This window comes from Thalia democratica, chromosome 9 (assembly GCF_965202585.1).
Source record: "Thalia democratica chromosome 9, ktThaDemo2.hap1.1, whole genome shotgun sequence".
NCBI classification, from domain to species: domain Eukaryota; kingdom Metazoa; phylum Chordata; class Thaliacea; order Salpida; family Salpidae; genus Thalia; species Thalia democratica.
The window spans coordinates 5141445-5163561 of NC_139173.1; the positions used below are offsets into that span (position 1 = coordinate 5141445).

Consider the following 22117-nt stretch of genomic DNA (forward strand, 5'->3'; position numbering starts at 1 on the left):
TAAATTAAAACTACTAAATTAATAACAGTAAAATTTGTTTAGCAGTGATATTTCCTTTAAAGTCGAATGATAAACTGTTTTATTATTGATTCAGTGTTGTTTAAAATTTTCATAGTTGTTTGTTTTTACGTAGTCTAATATTATACTTTATAGAAAAGATTTATTTACTACCTACTTAATTAAAAACCAAAGTTTTTAACCAAAAACCGGTTAACTGTTTCTTTTTTTTGTAATTTCCGACAAACTTTTATTCTTGATTGTTTTGTGAAACGAATAAATTTAAATAATTAACTTTTGTTAACCAAAACTAATTATATATTAAATAAATAAAAAAAATCATTTCAAATATACTCTGTACTATTGTAACTACTATATGACCTGAGTTTAACGTAACTACTTTATAAAAACAACGTTAAGCTTTGTAATTTTAATTAAGTTTATTTACAAAGAATAATAAAAAAATACTGCATGAAAATTTGTTATTTATAACAAAGTGTTAAAACTACAACAAAAGAATGTAAAGTAGTTTTTACTAGTTATTTACAGAAAGCAAAATAAAAAAGCAATTGATTAAATAGACCTTACAAATGAAGCATTGAAAAAGCATAGATTTTATATGTACAAGCTAGTCATTAAAGAAATTTATGTTCAACAATAAAAATAATATTGCAAACTAAAAACTTCTGCATAAACGAAATATTTAATGAAATACGTAGAATTTTTTATTTTAAACTGCATAATTTTTGTTCGTTAAAAGTTACAACATATACAAAACTTGCATAGAGTTTTAATAACTTTTTAGTGCATACTTAAAAGTTTCAAAATAAAACTTTAATTTCGTTTTTTTAAATGTGTTTTGGTATTCAAAAAAAAAAAAGGTTCAATATTTTATTTATTTTACAAACTATTTTACTTTGAATATTACAAACAGTTAAAATAAAACCTTTAATTATAACAATTTTTATCGACAACAGTATTGTATAATACTATTAAAAATTTTCAAGTTAAGTTTTTCTACAAAGAAATCAATCAAAAAACGCATAGAAAAATTTTTATATACAAATTTACAGTTTTATTTGAGGTTTGGGGCGCAAGATAATATTTGCACTTCACAGAAATTAAGATTTATGTATAGCAATCGATAAATTTAAACAAAAGTAATTAAGAAAAATAAGGTACACGAGATTATTACATAAGTAAACACTTATTTGTTTTTTGTTAAAAATACTATCTTGCATCTGAAACAAACAATTTTTGAACAAATTTTTTATAACAACAACCTTTTGAAGCCTAAAAAATAATTTTAGAGCGCCACTTAGCTTGAAAAATAATTTTTATGATAAATCCCAGACTGCAATTATTACGTTACTTTCTTTAATCATAAAATAAATAAGTTATAAGATTATTTAAAAATAAATTTTTTAGGAAAAATTGTCGTCGACTTTAGTTGTGACGTCATAAAACTCCGCTAAACTACGACGTCAAAATTAATTTTACATAATCTAACATTGAACATGTGGAGTTAAAACAACATTTATTTTTATAAAATTTTTTGTAAACATCATAACTAAAAGGCGACGCGAGTAATTAAACATTGTGACGTCACGATTACTTTTTGATCATGCTGCTGATCATGTCGATGGGAAGGGGGAATATGATGGTGCTGTTCTTCTCAGCGCTGATCGTGTTCAGGGTCTGCAGGTATCTCAGCTGGAGGGCGTTCGGCGACTCGCTCATTACGTCAGCGGCTTCCTTCAACTTCCGCGACGCGTTCATCTCGCCCTCGGCCGCGATGACCTGCGTGTGACGTCATAATTAGCGTTTAATGGTTGTGTGACTTGATAATTGATTAGTGGTTGTTTAACAACACAATATTATAGTAAAAAAATCTAATCTTGTTATTAATCTCACTTTCTGCAGCAATAACCTATGTGACGTCATAGAATACAAAAAAAAATCACGATACCTACGTCATAAAAACGATAGTCATTATCTAACAATAAAGATATGCTTAATCTATATGATCATCTCACCCTCCGCCGTAATAACTTGTTTGTGAAGTAATAATTGGTTAACTATTGAGTTAAAATCATAATAGATAAATTTGCTAACTTTTTTTTTTTTGGTTATCAACAGCAGTCAACTTGTTGTAGGGGGTTTTTTAGTTTTATGGAAATAAAGCTGTGCAGCGGTGACTCGTCATAACTAATTAATAATTAATTTAGCTCATTTTAGCTCACCGAGATCAAGTGATTTTTTTAATAAAATAACAGCTTCGGTTAGTTTTGAAACTTTGAATAAAAGAGTCAAAATGTGTATTTATTTATGTTCAGTGGTAGTACTGGTTATGTAAAACTTCCTCTTAATAAAAAAAATATTCTATTGTATAGAATGTAAAAAGTACTTAACTATTTTAGCCTTATATTTTTACTATAATAAACTGTTTAGAAATCTTTACAGACACTATGTCATCTAATTAATTAATAACAGTTGTTTTAAAAATTGTTACTCATTTTTAGCTAAACACAGAAAACTTTTATGAAGGTACAATTCAACTCGTAGTGAAGGTTAACTCAATTTACTTTTACAACTTGAGGTAACTTTAAGGCTATCTTGGAGCTAAATAACAGGGTGGGTGTCAGAATGACACAGCGACAAAATGACACGGTGCGTCACTTTGGCACGGTGCGTCACTTCGACACGGAGGGTCACTTTGGCACGGCGACAAAATGACACGCTGCGTCACTTTGGCACAGCGACAAAATGACACGGTGCGTCACTCTGGCACGGTGCGTCACTTTGGCACAGCGACAAAATGACACGGTGCGTCACCTTGGCACGGTGTGTCACTTTGGCACGGAGGGTCACTTTGGCACGGCGACTAAATGACATGGTGCGTCACTTTGGCACAGCGACAAAATGACATGGTGCGTCACTTTGGCACAGAGGGTCACTTTGGCACAGCGACAAAGCGACACGGTGCGTCACTTTGGCACGGAGGGTCACTTTGGAACAGCGACAAAATGACATGGTGCGTCACTTAGGCACGGTGCGTCATTTTGGCACAGCGACAAAATGACACGGTGCGTCACTTTGGCACAGAGGGTCACTTTGGCACAGCGACAAAACGACACGGTGCGTCACTTTGGCACGGAGGGTCACTTTGGCACAGCGACAAAATGACATGGTGCGTCACTTTGGCACAGCGACAAAATGACACGGTGCGTCACTTTGACACAGCGACTAAATGACACGGTGCGTCACGATAGCATGGATTAACAAACTTATATGCAAAACTAAACTTCTTCAGTAATATAACTTTTAATTGTAAAATTTTGATAGTAATTAGTTAAACAAAAGATTTATTATACGTTTTTCAAACTATAGTAGCTTGATACATTTGAAACTATATATGTTACATTGCTTTAAAATTTAAGTCATAGTATAAAAACATAAATTTCTTAAGTTTGTTTTTTACGTTTTACGACTTTTCATATTTATGTAATGAATAAAATTTAGTATTTTTTGTTGTTAAGTTTAATTAATTTATTATCAGGAATTGTTTGAAAAAATAACTAAGATTTAAATTAATACAGAGTTATTTCGTAGTAAGAATAAGTCATGTGTGTTTTAACTGTAGTTTTTAAAAATACAGAGTTAAGCTGCTTTGTAGTAACTAGCCGTTTATATTAAATATGTATATATATTTATATTTAACAAAAATTAATAAGTTAGGATGTTTACTTAAAACTCTGTATTGAAAATATGTTATAAACTTGTCTGAAAGCAAATAATTAAAATAAACGGACCTGGAGCCTAAATTTATGAAAAAGTTAAAAATAGTATTATGAACAGTTGAAAGAAAATTAAGAGTCTGATGCAACCATTCATGCGCATTTATATATTTATCACTTTAAAAAAAAATCACTAGAAAGGTTATACATACAACATTGCTGCTGCAGCCTTCTAATTAAATCTGCAGCCATTCTATTAAAGTTAATACTTTAAGTCTTTTTTATTTTTACAAAACTTTTTAGTCTAAAATACAAAAAATTAAACTTAGAGTATGACAGATATTATAGTATTTTATTGCATATAAGGATTTAATTGCATTTGTATTTAATACAAAATCAGTAAATAAATTTTATAATGATACAGTAAAAGCAGATTTTAATTTGCATGTAAAACATTTCTTCTACTTTATATTCTTGAGCTTTATTACAAAGTTTTAAAAAACTCGGTTTTGTCTTAACTCTGTTATGAAAATAATATTTAATTTTCTATTTTTAATCTTGCAACCTATTAAGTCGCCAAAATAGCGCAAGTATAAATTTTTTTAAGCATAAAAACGTAAAATAAGAACCGCATTAGAATTTAGAATTACAACAGCAGAAAAGTTGCTTTCGATAACGTCTGAGTTTTAGTTTATAAAACAAATTTTCCTCTGTATTTACACCTACTAGTTTATTGTTTTGATCTACTGAATGATTGATCTAAAATGAAGATTGTATTTTTTAAATCAGAATGTTGCTGAAGTTTAAATAATATGTTTATATGAGTTTTTATCTTTTTAGTCGTAAAATGGCAAGTCATTTTCTAATTTTTATTACTCGTTTTAAGTTCTAGTACTAAACTGTGTTTAAGATTTTCCATTCGAAAGTAATCAAAAATAAATTTTCTTTAATTTTTGCAGTCGTATTTTGTTAAAAAAATTGCTGCTTTTGCATCTTTGTGAACGTTGTTTGGTATAAACAACTAGTTGTTGTTTATTAAGCACAGCTTTTAAGCACACCTAACACTTGCTATTGCTTAAAAACGAGCATGTTTTTTATAAGTACGACGATGAGAATAGAAGGTATAAACATTACGTGTTTCACTTTATTTTATGAAGTCACGATCAAAAATTCCTGCGGTCTTTGTTTTTAAAGTTAATCAATGTGATTGCTGCTGATTCTACAAAACCGGTTAGAAGACAGGAAACCGAAAAGTTTCCTAGAAAAATAAGATCGTTGTCCATACCAATAAAAATTGAAGTTTCACAACAAATCGTTCCCTCCCTTATTAACCACCGTGTCATTTTGTCGCTGTGCTAAAGTGACCCTCCGTGTCATTTTGTCGCTGCGCCAAAGTGACGCACCGTGTCATTTTGTCGCTGTGCCAAAGTGACGCACCATGTCATTTTGTCGCTGTGCCAAAGTGACCCTCCGTGCCAAAGTGACGCACCGTGTCGTTTGGTCGCTGTGCCAAAGTGACCCTCCGTGCCAAAGTGACGCACCGTGTCGTTTTGTCGCTGTGCCAAAGTGACCCTCCGTGCCAAAGTGACGCACCATGTCGTTTTGTCGCTGTGCCAAAGTGACCTTCTGTGCCAAAGTGACGCACCGTGTCATTTTGTCGCCGTGCCAAAGTGACCCTCTGTGCCAAAGTGACGCACCGTGCCAAGGTGACGCACCGTGTCATTTTGTCGCTGTGCCAAAGTGACGCACCGTGTCATCTTGTCGCCGTGCCAAAGTGACCCTCTGTGCCAAAGTGACGCACCGTGTCATTTTGTCGCCGTGCCAAAGTGACCCTCCGTGCCAAACTGACGCACTGTGCCAAGGTGACGCACCGTGTCATTTTGTCGCTGTGCCAAAGTGACGCACCGTGTCTATTTGACGACCGTGTCATTTTGTCGCTGTGTCATTCTGACCCGCTCCCAAATAACAGGCTGGAACAAATCAGTCAAACATTTTTAGCCTTGTCTAGTTTTATAGTTGCACTTCGAGAGGTGGAAACAAAGCTTTTGAGCTTGTTTCTTTGAACTCTTATAAAAATTATTTAAAAGAAAAAAAAAATATTTAAACTGTTTTGAAATTGTATAATCAAAGACTTACGGACATATAATGTTCAAATTATTCATGCTAATGAAACATAAGAGCTGTTTTTTTTATGTTGTGCTAAATAAGTTACCTACTTAAATAAAGTTTTAGTACAAAAAATACATCTATAAAAACATTTACACATAAACTAAAAAACAATTTAAAAGCTTTGTAAGTTTTAGAGCATTAATAATAGCATTACAGTAAATAATTGATGGTGTTTATTCGGTAAATTTTTATTGTAAACTCGTGAAAAGAGCTTGGTAAACAACAAAAGTTGCCAAGCAAATACTCTCTAGTCGCTAAGTAACAAGTTCATTACGAAACCGAATAGTTTTCTTACAAGGCGTTACAACGCTATTTTTATTGTTCTCCTTTATTTGCCTCTTAACAAAAACACTGTTTTTATTAAAAACTTTCTATTCAAGCATTTAAAATGACAGAGCTTTTTATTTGTTGAACTTCTATTCAAGAATTTTAATTTAGTTATATGGTATATTTCAAACAAGGTGTTTTATTGCATTAAGTGCCCTTAAGTTGAAAAGGTTTTTTTTTTGAACTCAATGCAACAAAATATGTAAAAAGATCAAAAAAATTGTAAGCATATAAAAATATTTCAGTGTAAATATTTGCCATGCATTTGAGCTATTTTTATTTGACTTGAAGTCGGGCATAAAATTCCTAACATATCAAATAGCGTTGGTGAAATGTTTTTAGAGAAACTGAAAATTAAAAGCATTTCATACATAATTAGGTATCAAAAAATTCCAGTAATTATACAATGATAGACCTTTTTACTTCAAGCATGAAAATTGTTTTAATTTTAGCTTAAGTTTTATTTCAATGGACTTTAGAGTTATTAGTTTGCCGAAAACTTTTTATTAATGTTCAATGATAAATGATTTTTTTGGTACAATATAAAGAAATAATTTATAGCTTTTGGTTTTATGTGTTTTTACAATCTATAAATAACAAAAATCTGTTTTTACGATCACCTTCAAAATACTTGTAGATATATAAAAAAACATATGTTTTTTGTTTTCAAGGTTTTACAACAAGATTTGTTTACAGAAAACAAAAAAAAAAAGTTTTACTTCATAAAATTCTGAAAGAAAAATTTTGAGAAAATAACCTAAAAGTTGTGTTACATTTTAGTTAAATTAGTTTTTATAGACCATAATAATAAATTGATAGGTATAATTAATTGTATGAAATTAGTCATTATAAAACAGTATAAGCTCAACCAAAACAATTAAGTTTTTCTAGTTTTTGTATGTTTATTTTAGGAAGAAGAACTTTTTTCAAGCTTTGTTTAAGTAAGTAAAAACTTACCATCATCTACTTTTCTGTTTAAAGTGCAGAGTTTTCTAAACAGTTTCTAGACCAAATTATTAAAATAACGTTATATGTATCGTTAAAATATAAAAAAATTAAAAAGATTACAATATTTGTATACCTTTTATTTATCTTAGCATTTTATTTTCACTTACAACAGAATAATTTTACTCAATATAATAAAATTCTTTTTTTATAAAGCAATTTACTTTTTTTTTTGTCCTAACTAATTTTTAAAGTCCTACATATTTTATTTAAAATAAAATAACCTAAGGTCTTAGTTTCGATTGTATCATTTTTTTCATATAACTGTTTAGTTTTAATTTTACCTTAGCTCTTGCTTCTCTGGCTGCTTCTGCCTCGGCGGCCATCGCTCTTTGAAGTTGAACCGGAAGTCTTACGTCTTTACTGTGAGGAAAAACAAAGTATTAAAAATTCATAATCATACTAGTTTAAATTTTAATTTAATAGTATTTTATAAAAAGTATTTAAAGTACATTTATTTTCTAGCTTAATATATATTGTATTTATTCGTTCTGAAAGACTTTACGTTAAATATTTCGATCTTAAGTTGCTACTGCGTAAACTAAGTTAGATGGAAAATTAAGTTTTTTTCACACAGAATTAGAACTTGAGCCAGTCAAATTAACTTTGCTTACTTTAAAAAAGCAGGAAGTTTTTTTGCTGTACCTCATAAATTATTCACAGTACAAAGTGAACGTTTTGGAAAAAAACAACTTTGTAAAAAAAACTATGTCAGACGCAAATTAAGTTTTTGAAAAAATTTGAAATATTTTTTCTACAAAGTTGTTTTATTTTAAAAATTGTCTTTGAGAACTTTAATTTTTATGCTAAAAATAAATTTAATACGTTTTTATAATTTTTCGATTTATTATAAGTAATAACATGATTTCACACAAATGAAAGTTCTTTCAACTCTTAATTACTTAATGGACTTTTTACAGATTTTCAACACTAATGTGTTTTATAAAAAGAGTAAAAAATTGAAGTAATTGTATTTTGAAGAATAATGAACTGTGAAAATGTGTTAACAACTTTTAAGTTAAATTCACTTTAAACAATTTAGAAAATATGTAAACAAAACTTTTAATGGTGTCAGTTATTTTGACTAAGTTAATATTTAACTACGAACTTTGTTTCAACAGCTAACATATGCTTTCAATAAGTTTTCATAAGCTCATCACATAAAAGCTTATTTTTATTAAGGCAACATAAACTTTGTATCAGCTTCAAGCATGAGTCAGTAATTATGCAAATTACCTGTCATAAAACTACTTGTACTTGACATAAAACCTTATAGCCTATTTAAAAAAAAGTTTTGAATAAAAGCTTTTTTATAGAAATTAAATTTAGAGTTTACTGAAATAAATAATGACATGTTTAATTGGTATAAAAACTATGTTCGTTTAATTATTAATCAATTTAGGCCAAAATCAAAATCTGGTAACTATTTTTATTTAACTTCTACTTCAATACAAATTTTAATCATTTCATTTTACTTACAATGTTTCGTATTTTAATTTATACTCTACTATGTAACTTTATGTCTAAATGTTTACTAGTAAAATGGACATAAATCTAATGTATTCTACTCAATAGTTTCGGGTGACTAAAGTTTTCTGTAAAATTAATTAAACTTAACAAGAAGCTCAACTAGTTTTAAGAAGTTTGTCATTTAATTTTCAATGAAAATAAAATTAATAGTAACCAAATTTATAATTTTTTATTTTGCTAATCAGTAATTTTGGGAATATTGAAAAATTTATCTGTCAAATTGATTTTATTCTAGATAAACTAGTTAAAATAGTATAAAAAATTACGTGTTCAAGTATAAAAATTGCTTTATATTTATTAAAAATTGTGTATATACATAAAAAAAAACTATGGTTAAAAAACTAAAGTTAATTTCTAAATAAATCATAATTAAACTTAAAGTATATAAAGGATAATTAATGTTTTAAAGGTAGATAACTATGATTGTAAAAACATTATTATTTTTTGTTTTATAGGTGACTAGTATTTTATTTCAAACAAGATTTATTTCGATAGCTTTTTATCTTTAACTTTAGTTTTATTTTGAAATAAATAACTAACAGTTTAAATTTTTCAACTGTAATTCCTCACTATTTTTTTTGTGTTTTTATTTTGATATAAACAACTAACATTTTAACTCTTTCAACTTTAATTCCCCACTATTTTATTTTTATTCTAATATAAATAACTAACATTTCAACTCTTTCAACTTTAATTCCCCATGGGTCTGTAGCATCGTCTAATGTTGCCTGTTGATTTAACAGTATTTTTATAATATAAAGATAAAAAAAAAAGCGTAGTAGAAAAGTTAAACACATAAACCTCATACTAATTATTAAGTATATAATACTTACAAAGTTTTAATTGTTCCAAAACCACTTTTATTTTTCATTATATTTTTTAACACTTCTCCTAAGGCAAATAAAATATTGAAATCATTTAAAACTCACAACAATAAAACACCACGTAAATATTTTTGTTAAATTTCAAAAAAAAAAAAGAACTAAATAAACCTGCATTCCGGCCGAGATGTGGTCCCGGTCCGTTAAAACCTCCTGAAGCGACTTGGTTCCCAACATGTTCCTGAGAGTGGTCTGGGCCAATAACCTGGTGGAAAATTAAACATATTATTTTTAGTTTTTCTTTTATGTTAATTTATGTTGTATGTTTTATTTGGTACCAAGCATGATCCTTAATGTGGTTTGGGAGAATTACCTGACTATTGAGTTTCAACAAAATATAAAGTAAAAATAATTTTGACTACAAAACTTTAACCAAACGCACATGGAAAATAATTTTTAAAAGAAACTATTAGTTTAAAACTATTTCATTATAAACCTAGTAGCATCATTTTCAAAACTTGAACATTGTAGGTTATATTATTTATTTTTAATTTTTACATTTTTTATTTGCTTACTAACACCATCAGTGTTTTCAACATTTGAACATTGAAGGTTATGCTATTTATTTTCTATGTTTTATATTTATTCTTAAAATACGTTTTTTTATTTACTTGGTTGCGCCGTCTGCGTTTTCCACGTTAGCAATGGACATGGTTGCGTCCTGTACTCTGTAGTATACCACAGCGTCCACCGCTACTGTTACACTGTCCTTTGTCAATATCTGGAAATAATTTTATAAATAATTAATTTGTCATTTCACACTGTCCTTTGTTAATATCTGAAAGAACGTGTACCACTTTTGAGTAATACATAATTGTGTTTTTATAGTAAGTTAGTGTGAGTATTTTGCCGTTTTATCAAAATTAAAACTAAACTAATAATGTAATTAAAAATAAATAAAAAAACTCATGCACTTTTAAAATAAAGTATTGCTGGTAGTTTTATGTAGAAACGTATTTAGTTTTGAATATTAATGTTCTTACTTCTTGGGGAGGTACGTCAAACGAAACGGTTCTCAAATCAACTTGTTTGTATTCATCTGTGCACGGTACGATGCAGAACAATCCTGTGAAGTAAATAAGTATTAAAACTGTTTACAACAGAAAATATTTTGAAACTCTAAGTTATAATGCAGAACAGTTCTATAAATGTTAATGATCTGTTAATAAAAAAGTTTCGTGAGTTGTACAACGTATATTTATATTGTAAAAAGCTATTGATGTTTATAATTGCTATACAAGTTTAATAACATCATTAAAATATAACAATTCTTTAAAATTAGTTACGACAATTTTATTTTTTTTAATGTGAAATTAAAAAAATACAGCCTGTAAAAGTTTTAATTAAAAAAGTTGTTAACAAAGACATAACTTTTAAAGACATTTTTTACATATAGTCACAATAATTTGGATAAAAATAAAGAAAATTTTCTCAAGTTATGACATGTTTTAGTTTTTTCTTCAATATTGTTAACAAACTAGTGTTCTGAAAATAATAATTGATCATATGCGTTAGTTCAAAATAAAAGTATCATCAAAACTTTCTTAAAAATACTCACAACAATTATTTGTTTAAAAAAACAAAACAGCATTTCTAAAGTGTTCGGTTATGTGCACAGAACTAAAACCAAAACGTTTTTGTTTAAATTTTATTCATGTAAACGCTTTAAACAAGTTTGTTCGTGTTTTCTTGATTTACAGTTTTAACATTTTGTGATGTCATAAAGCAAGTCAAAGCGTTTCTCTTGAAATTTGTAAAATGGTAGGTAGGGAGCGCGTTTAACTTGAGATTTTAATTTTGCACTTAATAGGGAAGCACGACGCCAAAAAGTTTATTGTCGATAAAAACCTGAACTTAATACAAAATAATCTAAAAAGATATTCCCTGTAGAACTATTTAAGCTTAAAATAAGTAAAACAAAACTTTAATTACGCCATGAAAAAAATACAAACTCCAAAACAATTCAGAGTTTTCGTTTTAACTTTTCAAAAGTATTTTTTACTAATTTTTTCACAAACTTATTCATTCTAATATTATTTATTACCTGGCCCTTTAGCACCTCCAGCTTGGAGTCTTCCTAACCTGAAGACAACTGCTCTTTCGTATTCAGCTACAATCTGTATTGTTGAAAGTTATACAAATCAGTTTTGAACTAAAAAATAAATAGCTTACTAAAAGAAATAATTAAAAAATGATAAAATATTCATTATAACGTCAAAACACGGAATGTAGAAACTAAACTATAAATAAAAAAACTAAGTAACTAATAACTGTTCAAAAATATAGGTTTAATCGTTTCCTAACAAAAGATCCTAGTGAAGTAACTTCACTGGAATATAAATAAAAACAAATTGTTCAGTAATCTTCCTTTATTCTACCAACATATGTTTCTGTGTATTAACGAATCAACACATTTCAACTGGGTTGTTAATGGAAAGAAAAACTGTAAGGTAACTAATAAAAATTTTGCATGATTAATTAAGCAACTCTTAATAAAAAAAAAAAATTCTATTACCAAACCGACCTTGACAACGCAGAGGCAGGCACCGAAGGGGAACAGCAAGGCAGACAAGATTATCGAACAGTAGAGGAGGAACCCTCCTAAGCAACCGTACTCCGGTTCTCCTCCGCCTGTCATTATCACGTCATAGTTACATGAAAGCGTTGTATGAATTTGTTTATTAAGTAGCAGAAGCAGTTGATGATTGGACAAAATAAATAATTAACAGTTTTAGATTAGCTTGTGTTGAATACATGGCTATGCTTGATTTTTTGTTTTGACTTTAAAGTTTATTAATTTTGTTTTAATAAAATAAACTTAAATATAATTAACAGTTGACTGATGTTGTGTAGCAATTTTCTTAAAATTTTCAGTCTGATTTCTTTGGTAATGAAAACTACTATGTTTTAAATATTTATTATAAACACGAAACTTAATAATCGATTTTAAATAAAAGTTTCTGCTATAAACAAACTAACTCAAGTCAATGTTGTCATTGTAGGCGTTCGTTGTCTGTCTCCCATTTGATGTTTGTGGATACACTTTGTTGTCTGTTGAAGACTGTTCCTCAGACATTATATTTATTAAAACTCTGTGATATATAAAAATATATAAATACATAAAGTTGCAGTAAGTAAAAAGATTAAATTATCTTACAAAAAAGAAAGTCTGTTATTACAAAATTAAAACAAAGAACAAACTCAATTTACTTTTTACTATTATAGATTAAGAGTCGTAATCTATTTTTTCAACTTTCAAAGTGAACCTATGCTTTATATTAAGAAAAACTCTAAATAGCAATTAAGTTCGGTGAAGTAGGTCTATAATGTAACTTTGTTGCATGTTTAACGTCTGTCTTTATAAATTACATCTTTTTAAGCCAATTAAACTTAAGAAAAAGATTTTGTTTTACACACGACAAATGTGTCTTTTTTATCTTTTTCTGTCAAACTTTGTGTCATATCTTTTTATTATCAGACTCTATGAATACTAAAGACTAACTTCAAACGAAAGCAGATGTATAAAGAAAGATTAATTAAAACTTAAAGCAACCAAACGGTTTAAAAGTTTTATATTTAGAAGATGTATAAAACAAGCTGTTAAAATAATTTGAATCAAAACTTTCCTGATTTAAACTTTAACTTTCTTTTAAGTATTTTCAACGAAAACTGATTATCTTTTCTCTACCGTTATCTGTAGTTTAAATATTATCACATGGATAACAAAACTACATTTGAATTGAAAACCAGCGAGATTGCTTTTATAAACACAAAACTTTGTTTGCCTAACTATTTCATCGAGCCTTTCTATTTTTACAGCGCCAAACAAAAAGCTTTTCATTTAAAAACTTCGAGCAGTTCATGTGAAAAAACTGCATTGTTTAAAATGAGAGAAAATAACTTCCCTACTTTATTGTTTGCTTCTCATGACTATGAAGTAATGCGTTCGATGCTAGGTTACAATGTGGTGTGATGCCACCTAGTGGATAATTTAGAAACGATTATAAACATATTTTCTTTTTGCAAATTTACAACTTAAAGCAAGGTAGTATTTTAAGGTAAAACTTTCAACAGTTGTCTTTTAAAAATTTTCGACTTTACTAAAAGCTTGCTGATTCGGAGTCAATGAAGTGTTGTTTAAGCAGCGAAACAGATCGACGTAGTAAATATTTTTTGAACAAATTTACTTGAACTAGCTGACTGAATATTTGATATTTAATTAATATTTGGCTTTGCGTAAAATTGTTTGGCAATCTATCGTGGTTTACTAATCTAAAACATATATAAGACTTATATTAGAACCAGAAAAGATTACCTTTTTAGAGATCTTTTTAATATTCTTTTTCAATAAAAAAAGTAAACTCTATCTTAAGTAAATTTTTAGTTCTAAACTAATATACGAGCGTTAACTTGGCTTGAATGGCTTTTTTTGTAATTTTTTTTTCTAACCAAGCTTTAAAACCAATTATTTTTAATTTCTTTAATGCTAACTTGAAACTATTTTTTTATTCTAAAGAACGTTCTTTTGCTTAGCTTTTCACAATAATTTTTTATCGAATTGGTGTTTTATTTTTGTAGTGGGGCGACTTTAAAAGTTTAATGTTTTTTTGCACTTTTTCAGTTTGCAACGTTTTTATCCAAAAATGTTTTTTATTTCAAATTTTTTAAATATTAACATGCTTATTTAGTTGAGTATTAAAACGTTATTATTATTTTTTTAATATAACATATACTTAAATAAATTTTTCAGAAAATTTTCAAATTTGTATGGTTTCGGTTCTTTTTGTACATGGTTTTATAGCAAAAGTAAGTTGTTTTTTTAACAGACCTATTAAATTAAGTTTTATAACGTTATTATATTTTTTCCAACTTACTATTATTTTTCAAACATATGATTTATTTTAGTTTTACCTAAATTTTTAGTATTTTATCAAGAAATCCCTCAAGTTACGTAAACAAAAAAATTAGGTAAAATTTGTATGGGTCATATATTTGAAAAATTATAATAAGTTAGAAAAAATATAATAACATTATAAAACTTAATTATATAAGTCTGTTAAAATAAAATTTAAAAAAAAGTAATTTACTTTTGCTAGAAAACCATGTAAAAAAAAACCAAAACCGTGCAAATTTGGAATTTTTTTGAAAAATTTGTTTAATCATATGTTATAAAAAAAAATTGAAAAAAAAAATTAATAATGTCTTTTAACTCAATTAAATAAGTATGTTAATAATAAAAAAATAGTAAAAAAAAATTTTTTGGAGAAAAACGTTGCAAACTGAAAAATGCAAAAAAACATAAAATTTTAAAGGGGCCCCACTACAAAAGTAAAACCCCAAATTGATGAAAACTATTGTGAAAAGCTAAGCAAAAGAACGTTCTTTAGAAAAGAAAAAAGTTCCAAGTTAGCATTAGAGAAATTGAAAATAATTGTTTCAAAGTTTGGTTAAAAAAAAATACAAAAAAATCCATTTAAGTCAAGTTAACGCTCGTAACTAATGTTATAAAAAGATTTCAATTGTTTGTTTTGTGACTGTAAAAATTAATGTATAAACGACATAAAAAAGTAGTAACATTTTTATATCGTTTAATTATTTGTAATGTGATAAAAACTTTTATTCTTTTATTTTTATGAAATAGGTGAGGTTTTATGAATCTTTTAATTTAAATTTAGCTTTTATATTTTTAAACGAACTTTTAATTTACAATTTCAGTAAAACATTAATTGAGCTTTCAATATCATTTTTATACAATTCCATGCCAAAGTTAAAAATAAAATTTAAATGTTGACAAGCTATCAAAATTGTTTCTTAACACTTCGATTTATTTTTATTAAAAAGTTTGATGTTCTTAGAACACAATAACTTACACCGTGACACTTGTATACCTTATTAATAAATTTAAAAACCCTATTTTTTAAACGATTACATATCAAGGTCCGTCAAGCAAAAAACTATTAAAAGACAAATTAAAAAACCAATTTACATTTTATTAAAATAAATTTAGAAGCATAGAATTATTTTTAATTGAACTTACCATAAACTTTTAATAGAAACAGTTCATCACAAGTCACGGCACTATTCCGATTTTAACTCAGTTGATTAACTAACTTTTTTACTCGTGTATAACATTAATTTTCATGAAAGCTTTTTATTTCTTAACCTATAAAACTCTTATTATCAGTATTAATAGTGAAAAGCAAAAAACTTTTAGCTTCAAACTTGTTTTAAACATCCAGGCTCCTTCAAACTATTTAAACAAAAACTTTATCTTGATTTTTACTAGTTTAGCTCTTAAGTAGAAGTATGATGAGTTGGTAAAATAGTCTGAGGCCTTGAATTTTTATTTTGACACATTTTAGGAAACTAACCAAATATTTCTTTTTTGTTCGACTTGTGTATCAAACAAAAACAAACCTCGCGCAAAACATCAAAAAAATTTAAACAAGAAAAAGTTAATGTTGTATGAGTTTTTAATTGTTCGAACTGATGACAAGATCGGAAGCTTATACCATGATATGTATGTTTATTACGAATTTAACAAATTATTTTTTTACAATTTGAATGTAAAGTACAATTTGGCAGTTTTTAAAAGTTAACGAGATTTTTTGAAAGTCAAAAGAAAGAGTCTCATTCTACCAACAATTATATCGAAATCGCATTCAAAAACAAACTTATTTTTAATTGTTTACAGAAGTTTTTCCATGCTAAAAAACGTTTAAGATCGGACTTTTTCTACTTGGCAAGCCAAATATGAACGTAGTTTGTCAACCTATACTATTCAACGATAAATACATACACAGTTGTCACTGTAGAAGTTTTTGTATTAAAAAAAAATTAAATTTTGTAAAAAGTTCCAGAAATTTAGTTAAATACGTAAATAAAATACCATTTAAAATTTATGAAGTTTTATTTTTGACTGTATATCAATACATAAAAGTAAACGTTTTTAACAACCTACAATGTTTGAGTGTACTGCAACCAGAAAATAAAGCCTAAACAGCAATAAACTTTATATTACTTGTAGTTTGACACTGAAAGTAATTAAAATAAGAAGTCTTTTAGAACTTTTACAGTTTAAATGTAGTAGGATTCAGTTTAGATGTTTGTTTTTGTTTATTAAGCTTTTTTTAATTGTGAAGAGTTCAAAAACTAATCTCTTTTTATAATTAAAAAGTCAAAAGTACTTTAAATTCATAGTTCTACTTCAATTAAGGTTTTTCTTAAAAGCCTTAAACAAACATTGTTTTCTTATTTAATTTAAAATACAATGATTGTAAAATTTTTAAATGTTTTCAACTTATTTCAGTTATTTGCTTGGCAGTATTGACTGGTTTAGACCAGTTTAAAACTTTCAGAATTTTTTTTTTCTTATACCTGTTATCTAATTACTTAATCGACATGTAAAACTTAATTTTTTTTTTTTAAATCTTAAATACTTTTTAAACAGTTTTAATAAAAATTATTATTGTTTTTTTTTAATTAAGTGTTATAAAAAAACAATTAACAATAACAACATTATATCTAAAAATATGAGCATTTACATAAGCTATTTGAAAAAGTTTCACATTTTAGTTAATTTTAATTACGTTATAATTGTTTTTTTTCGTACCGACAAAGTTAAAAATGTTAGCTTATTTCTAAAACCTACATTTTTGTAAAAACAATGTTTTTAAAGCTTAACATTACTAACAGTTTATACAAAATTATTGCGTTTAGTCAATAAATAAAAAGAACAAATATTTTCATTCAGTTTTAAATATAAATTAATTAATCAATAAAAGTTTTCTATACAACTATGTAATTATATTTTATCTAAAAATAGTTGGACAAGTAAAGTTTTTATACATTGAGCTTTTTTGTAACCAGTTGTTTATTTTACTGGAACGAAACATATGTTTTTATGATGTTATAAACAATGTACTAATAAAAAGTTTATACTTAATGACGCACCTCTAAAAACAGAAATTTTAAAGCATCTTAATTTGTAAAATGTAAAAACGAGTTTACTGTATCAATTAAATAAAACTTTTTTTTATCGAAAAAATCTATAATAACAAATGCAAGATAGTATCTTTGCTTATGTAAATAATGGAGATGTTTCGATTTTGTTTGTTTTTCTTAGATAAAAATTGAGTTGGTGAAGTAACTTTTTTTTTAATATATTAATTGTACAGCTTTTTTAAAGAAAGAAAAAGTCATAGAACTGTATGTGGATTTTTTTGTTATATTTGTAAAAAATTAGACTTTTTATAAATATATACTGTTGTCCTTTTTAAACTGCTGTAACCAAAAAACTTACTCACACTTAAATGTAATGTTTGTTTGTAAAACTTTAGCTACTTTGATAGAATTTTGTTGCTGTGTGCTTTTAAACTTAAATAAAAAATTACTTCTTTATGCTTGACTCCCAGTAGTTTGATATCATATGTATTACTTTTTTAGTTTACAAAGTAACGTTAACAATTTAAAGTTAAACAGTTGATAAGATTTATCTTACTTCAGTTTAGATTAGATACTACATAAAAAATTACCTTTTTAAATGTTTTTCGGTAAGAGTTTATGTACTTTTACATTTTAAACATTGCTTCAAAAATATTCTAAAACTCCTTTTTCTTGTTATGAAAAAATATTAAACTTAGTTTGGAAAACTTGACTTTATACTTTGTAAAAATTGCACTAACATAACTTGGTTAAAAGACTGTAAATGTTTAAGTTTAAGTTTGAAGACCCTAAACTTTAGATAAAGCGTACAAAAAAGTAATTATTAAAACAAAAAAAAATAATGATTAAAAAATATTTATAATCTAAAAATAAACGGTTTTTATAAAAAATTGTACAGACTATTATATTGTTGTTTTGAATTAAGTTACAAAAAGTATAAAAAAGTTTTACTTAAACTATTACCGTTTACATTAACATTTAGTTTTTAATAAAACGTAATTATTTTAACCCTATAGCTCAGTATAAGTAATAAATTTTCAGTCATTTAAAACTGGCATTTATAAAGCTAGAAATTATATATATGTATGTATATATATTGTATTTACTTTACTTGTTGTTGATACATGTTTTACCAACAAAAAAATATTAACACTTTTTCTATTTCTTAATTTACGTCAGATAAACAACAAACTTATTTAGGTTCTATATTTTTGATTTTTCTTTTAACTTGTTAAAATGAAAAGTAATATTTTCTCTTATCATTAAATTAGGTCATGAACACATTACAATCACATGCAACTCAATTATTTTTTAATATATTAAGGATGAGTGAAAAATTTAAACTTGAATATTTTTACGTAACAAAATTATTCATTGTGTTTATACAAAAAATATTTTACTACTAAATTTGTAATTTACTGACGTAAATATAAAGATAACAAAGCATCATGAATTTATTGTACACATGTGTAGTATTAAGCCTCAGAATTTCAAAAAAAGCACAAAAAGTATCTACTTAAAATAACAAGTTTGTAATTGTAGACAGGTTTTTATGTTGCACGATGCATGCTAATTTATTTCTTCTTGAAATTAAAAAAATCTACAAAAGTATAAATGAAGATATTTCAAAAGTAATTTCGGAACATGTATGCCATGTAGAAGCATGTTCGTCAACATTAAAAAAGTTATGTTAGTTTTAAAAGTTTGAAGCTATTTTATAGGCTGTTTTATTTTTTTAACATTTGTTAGTTAGATTTAGTTGTAAGTTATACAAAATAACAAAAGCGAAATGCTTTGATTCTATTTTATAGTTTTAAAGATATATATTTTTTGTTTTAATTTTAGCTTCCATTACAGAGTTAGGTTATTTCGTGTGTATCTGTTTTGTTCTACTTCCTATAACTTTTAACTTTAACAATTAACTTTTCAAATACTACATAAATAAACACTTAGTCTGAGTTTAGAATATCAATTTAGGGCAATAATAGTTTTATGTAGTAACTTTTTACACAAAATCATGTTAATTAGGTAAAACTTATTTTGCCTATAGCTTATCGTGGTACTTTTAAATTGTTCAAGAAAATCAAAACGTTTGATAAACTTCTCACAGTCTTACTGAAATGTGAGTATAAATAACTGTGAACTCTTTTGCTGCTTTTGAATAATTGAACTTAACTTATTAAATTAATTCATTTCCCTAAGACGGTTTTTTAAAGTAAAGAAAAAAAAACGGTTGAACAAAAAGCTTTACTTTTCACAATCAAAATAGTATTTTAAAAATCTAGAAGTTATTACAGTTATTTAACATTTATAAAATTGCTTTTAAAAAATAACTAAACAAGTATGCGGAAGGTCGTTAATTGTACTGTAATTAAGCTAATTACATCATTAATACTGGTCATAAATCGAATACATCCTTAATTAAAGCAGAGTTTGTCTGAGATATTAGAGTCTTCTAGTTTAGTTTTGATTATTGTACAAATTTTATGTCATCCATTAATTAATTGAATGTTTTTTCAGTTGAAGTTAGTACAAAATTTTAATATAAAGCTTACATAAAAACAATTATAAATATTTTTTGAATATAGATATTAAGTTTTAAAGCTACAAAAAGTGTTGATTACAGTACAAAGTGATTTTTTAAACATCTGTTTATAAATCACCTTTATATATTTTTTGAGCTTGTTTATAATAAAATCAGTGAACAGAGGTTTATTAGACAAACAACCTTAACTGTGAGTTTTTTACTCATTTTCCGATTTTATGTTGTATTTTCGTCCAAAATATGAAACTGTCTTACAGGCTTGATTAATAATATAATATGGACCGCAAAAGACAGCAGAAAGCACGACGAAGAAGAAAACAAGCCAATCAGAAAGCTCAACAGATAAAAGCAGCCAATCAGAAAAAAATGCAGTTGAAAAAGCAAGCTCAAAAAAGAAGGAGGGTTAAAAGAAGACAAAACAGATAAAGAACTCATAAGTTTGGAGCAATGGATCAAGTGTAACTGTCTAAATAAAAAAACAGAATTGTTCACTGTATCTCGCTGCATTACTGTTTGAAATTCTGCAAAGTGTTTTGTAACTTTATTACAAATATCACTGTGTATATAATATGCAAGTTATTAAACAATTAACAAATAATAATTCTTTATTGAAAAGACTACTGGTGTAAAAATATTACTTTTATGAAATAAAATAATCTTTAAGTAAAAAAAAACAAAAAAAAAGTATAAATAGACCAATTAACAAACTTTTAATGTTATGAATACTTGCTCAACGTTGTTACCAATATGTCTGTGTAACTACTTTTATAGACTACATCTACATTTTATGAGAAAAAATTGTTTGATAAAACACCTCATTTTTTAAAGAGTGAGTTAAAAAAAGAAATTAAAGTATTTTAAGTTTATTATGTCTATAAAAATTATTTAAAGATATAAAAAATTGCTTCCTATGATTTTTTTTAGAAATGTTATAACACTTTTTGTAAACAAACTCTTTATAATATGCTCTTACTTGTGTTGTTAAGACCTGTGAATTATACACTAGCTTTTTTACTATTTTGTTAACTTCCAAAAAAGGAATTATGTTCAGTTAGGACATTAAAATTTTTGGTTTTTAATAAAAAAACAAGTTTAATATGTATTAGTTTTTGTTACTAGCTTACCTCAACTATTTTTATCTTTATTTTTAAGCTTTATTGTTTTCAGCTGTAAATGTTTGATTAAATAATCTTTGCTCAGCACCACTGCAAAACTATTTTGATTTTTGTTTTTATTACGTTTGATGTTTTGAAGTACTACAAAAGTTTTAATGAATGTATTTGATATTGTTAATTTAAGCTAATGTCTTGTTAGTTTTACTCGCACTAAAACAGTGAGATTTATAACTCAATATGAACTTGTAGTGTACGACTTGATTACCGAAATTATCTTTCGTACACCAGGTCCTTGGACTAAACTTTTTGAGCCCTTTTCTTTTATCGTTCAATAAATAAATAATAATAAACGTTAACTATTAGTACGACAAATTAGTGACAAACATATAACAACAAGATGTTAAACTAAGTTTCAATGTACAAATCTAAATAACATTTATCTAAAGTAATTTATTTAGTCATGTAATTTACTTTGTAAATCTTTTATAGTCTTGTTAATAAGTGTGTCGTTAAAAACAAACAGCATTAACAATCAACTAACGATAAAACTTAAGTAACTAAACACTATATATTTTTTTTAAACATGTTTTACTTAAATTTAGTGTGTTATAAAATGTAGTTACAAACTCAAGTTTTTAAAAGTTTTGTTTTATACCCAAAAGTTATGTTACATTATAATAATGAATTTAAAATTTTCTTGAAAAGTATAATTTATAACATGCAAACTATTTTGATAAAAACATTAAAGTAACAGCAGTTTTGACTTAAAAGCTTTCTTTAAGATACATAATGTTTGTATTTAAAACCCTACATTTCAAAAACTTTTATTATAATAAGTCTGTTTAAAAGTTAAGCAAACAGACTTAA

At 26.4% G+C, this 22117-nt stretch overlaps 1 protein-coding gene across 1 annotated transcript; it reads right to left on the minus strand.

The window, feature by feature from the left end:
- Positions 1–954: 954 nt before the first annotated feature.
- Positions 955–12734, minus strand: LOC145844126 (stomatin-like). Its single transcript, XM_082951486.1, has 9 exons — positions 12626–12734; positions 12171–12277; positions 11691–11763; positions 10630–10712; positions 10258–10367; positions 9758–9851; positions 9438–9493; positions 7520–7598; positions 955–1797 (listed from the first exon to the last, which is right to left on the minus strand). The coding sequence occupies exons 1-9, from the start codon at positions 12720–12722 to the stop codon at positions 1609–1611; spliced, it is 888 nt and encodes a 295-aa protein (XP_082807612.1). The 5' UTR covers positions 12723–12734; the 3' UTR covers positions 955–1608.
- Positions 12735–22117: the final 9383 nt, after the last annotated feature.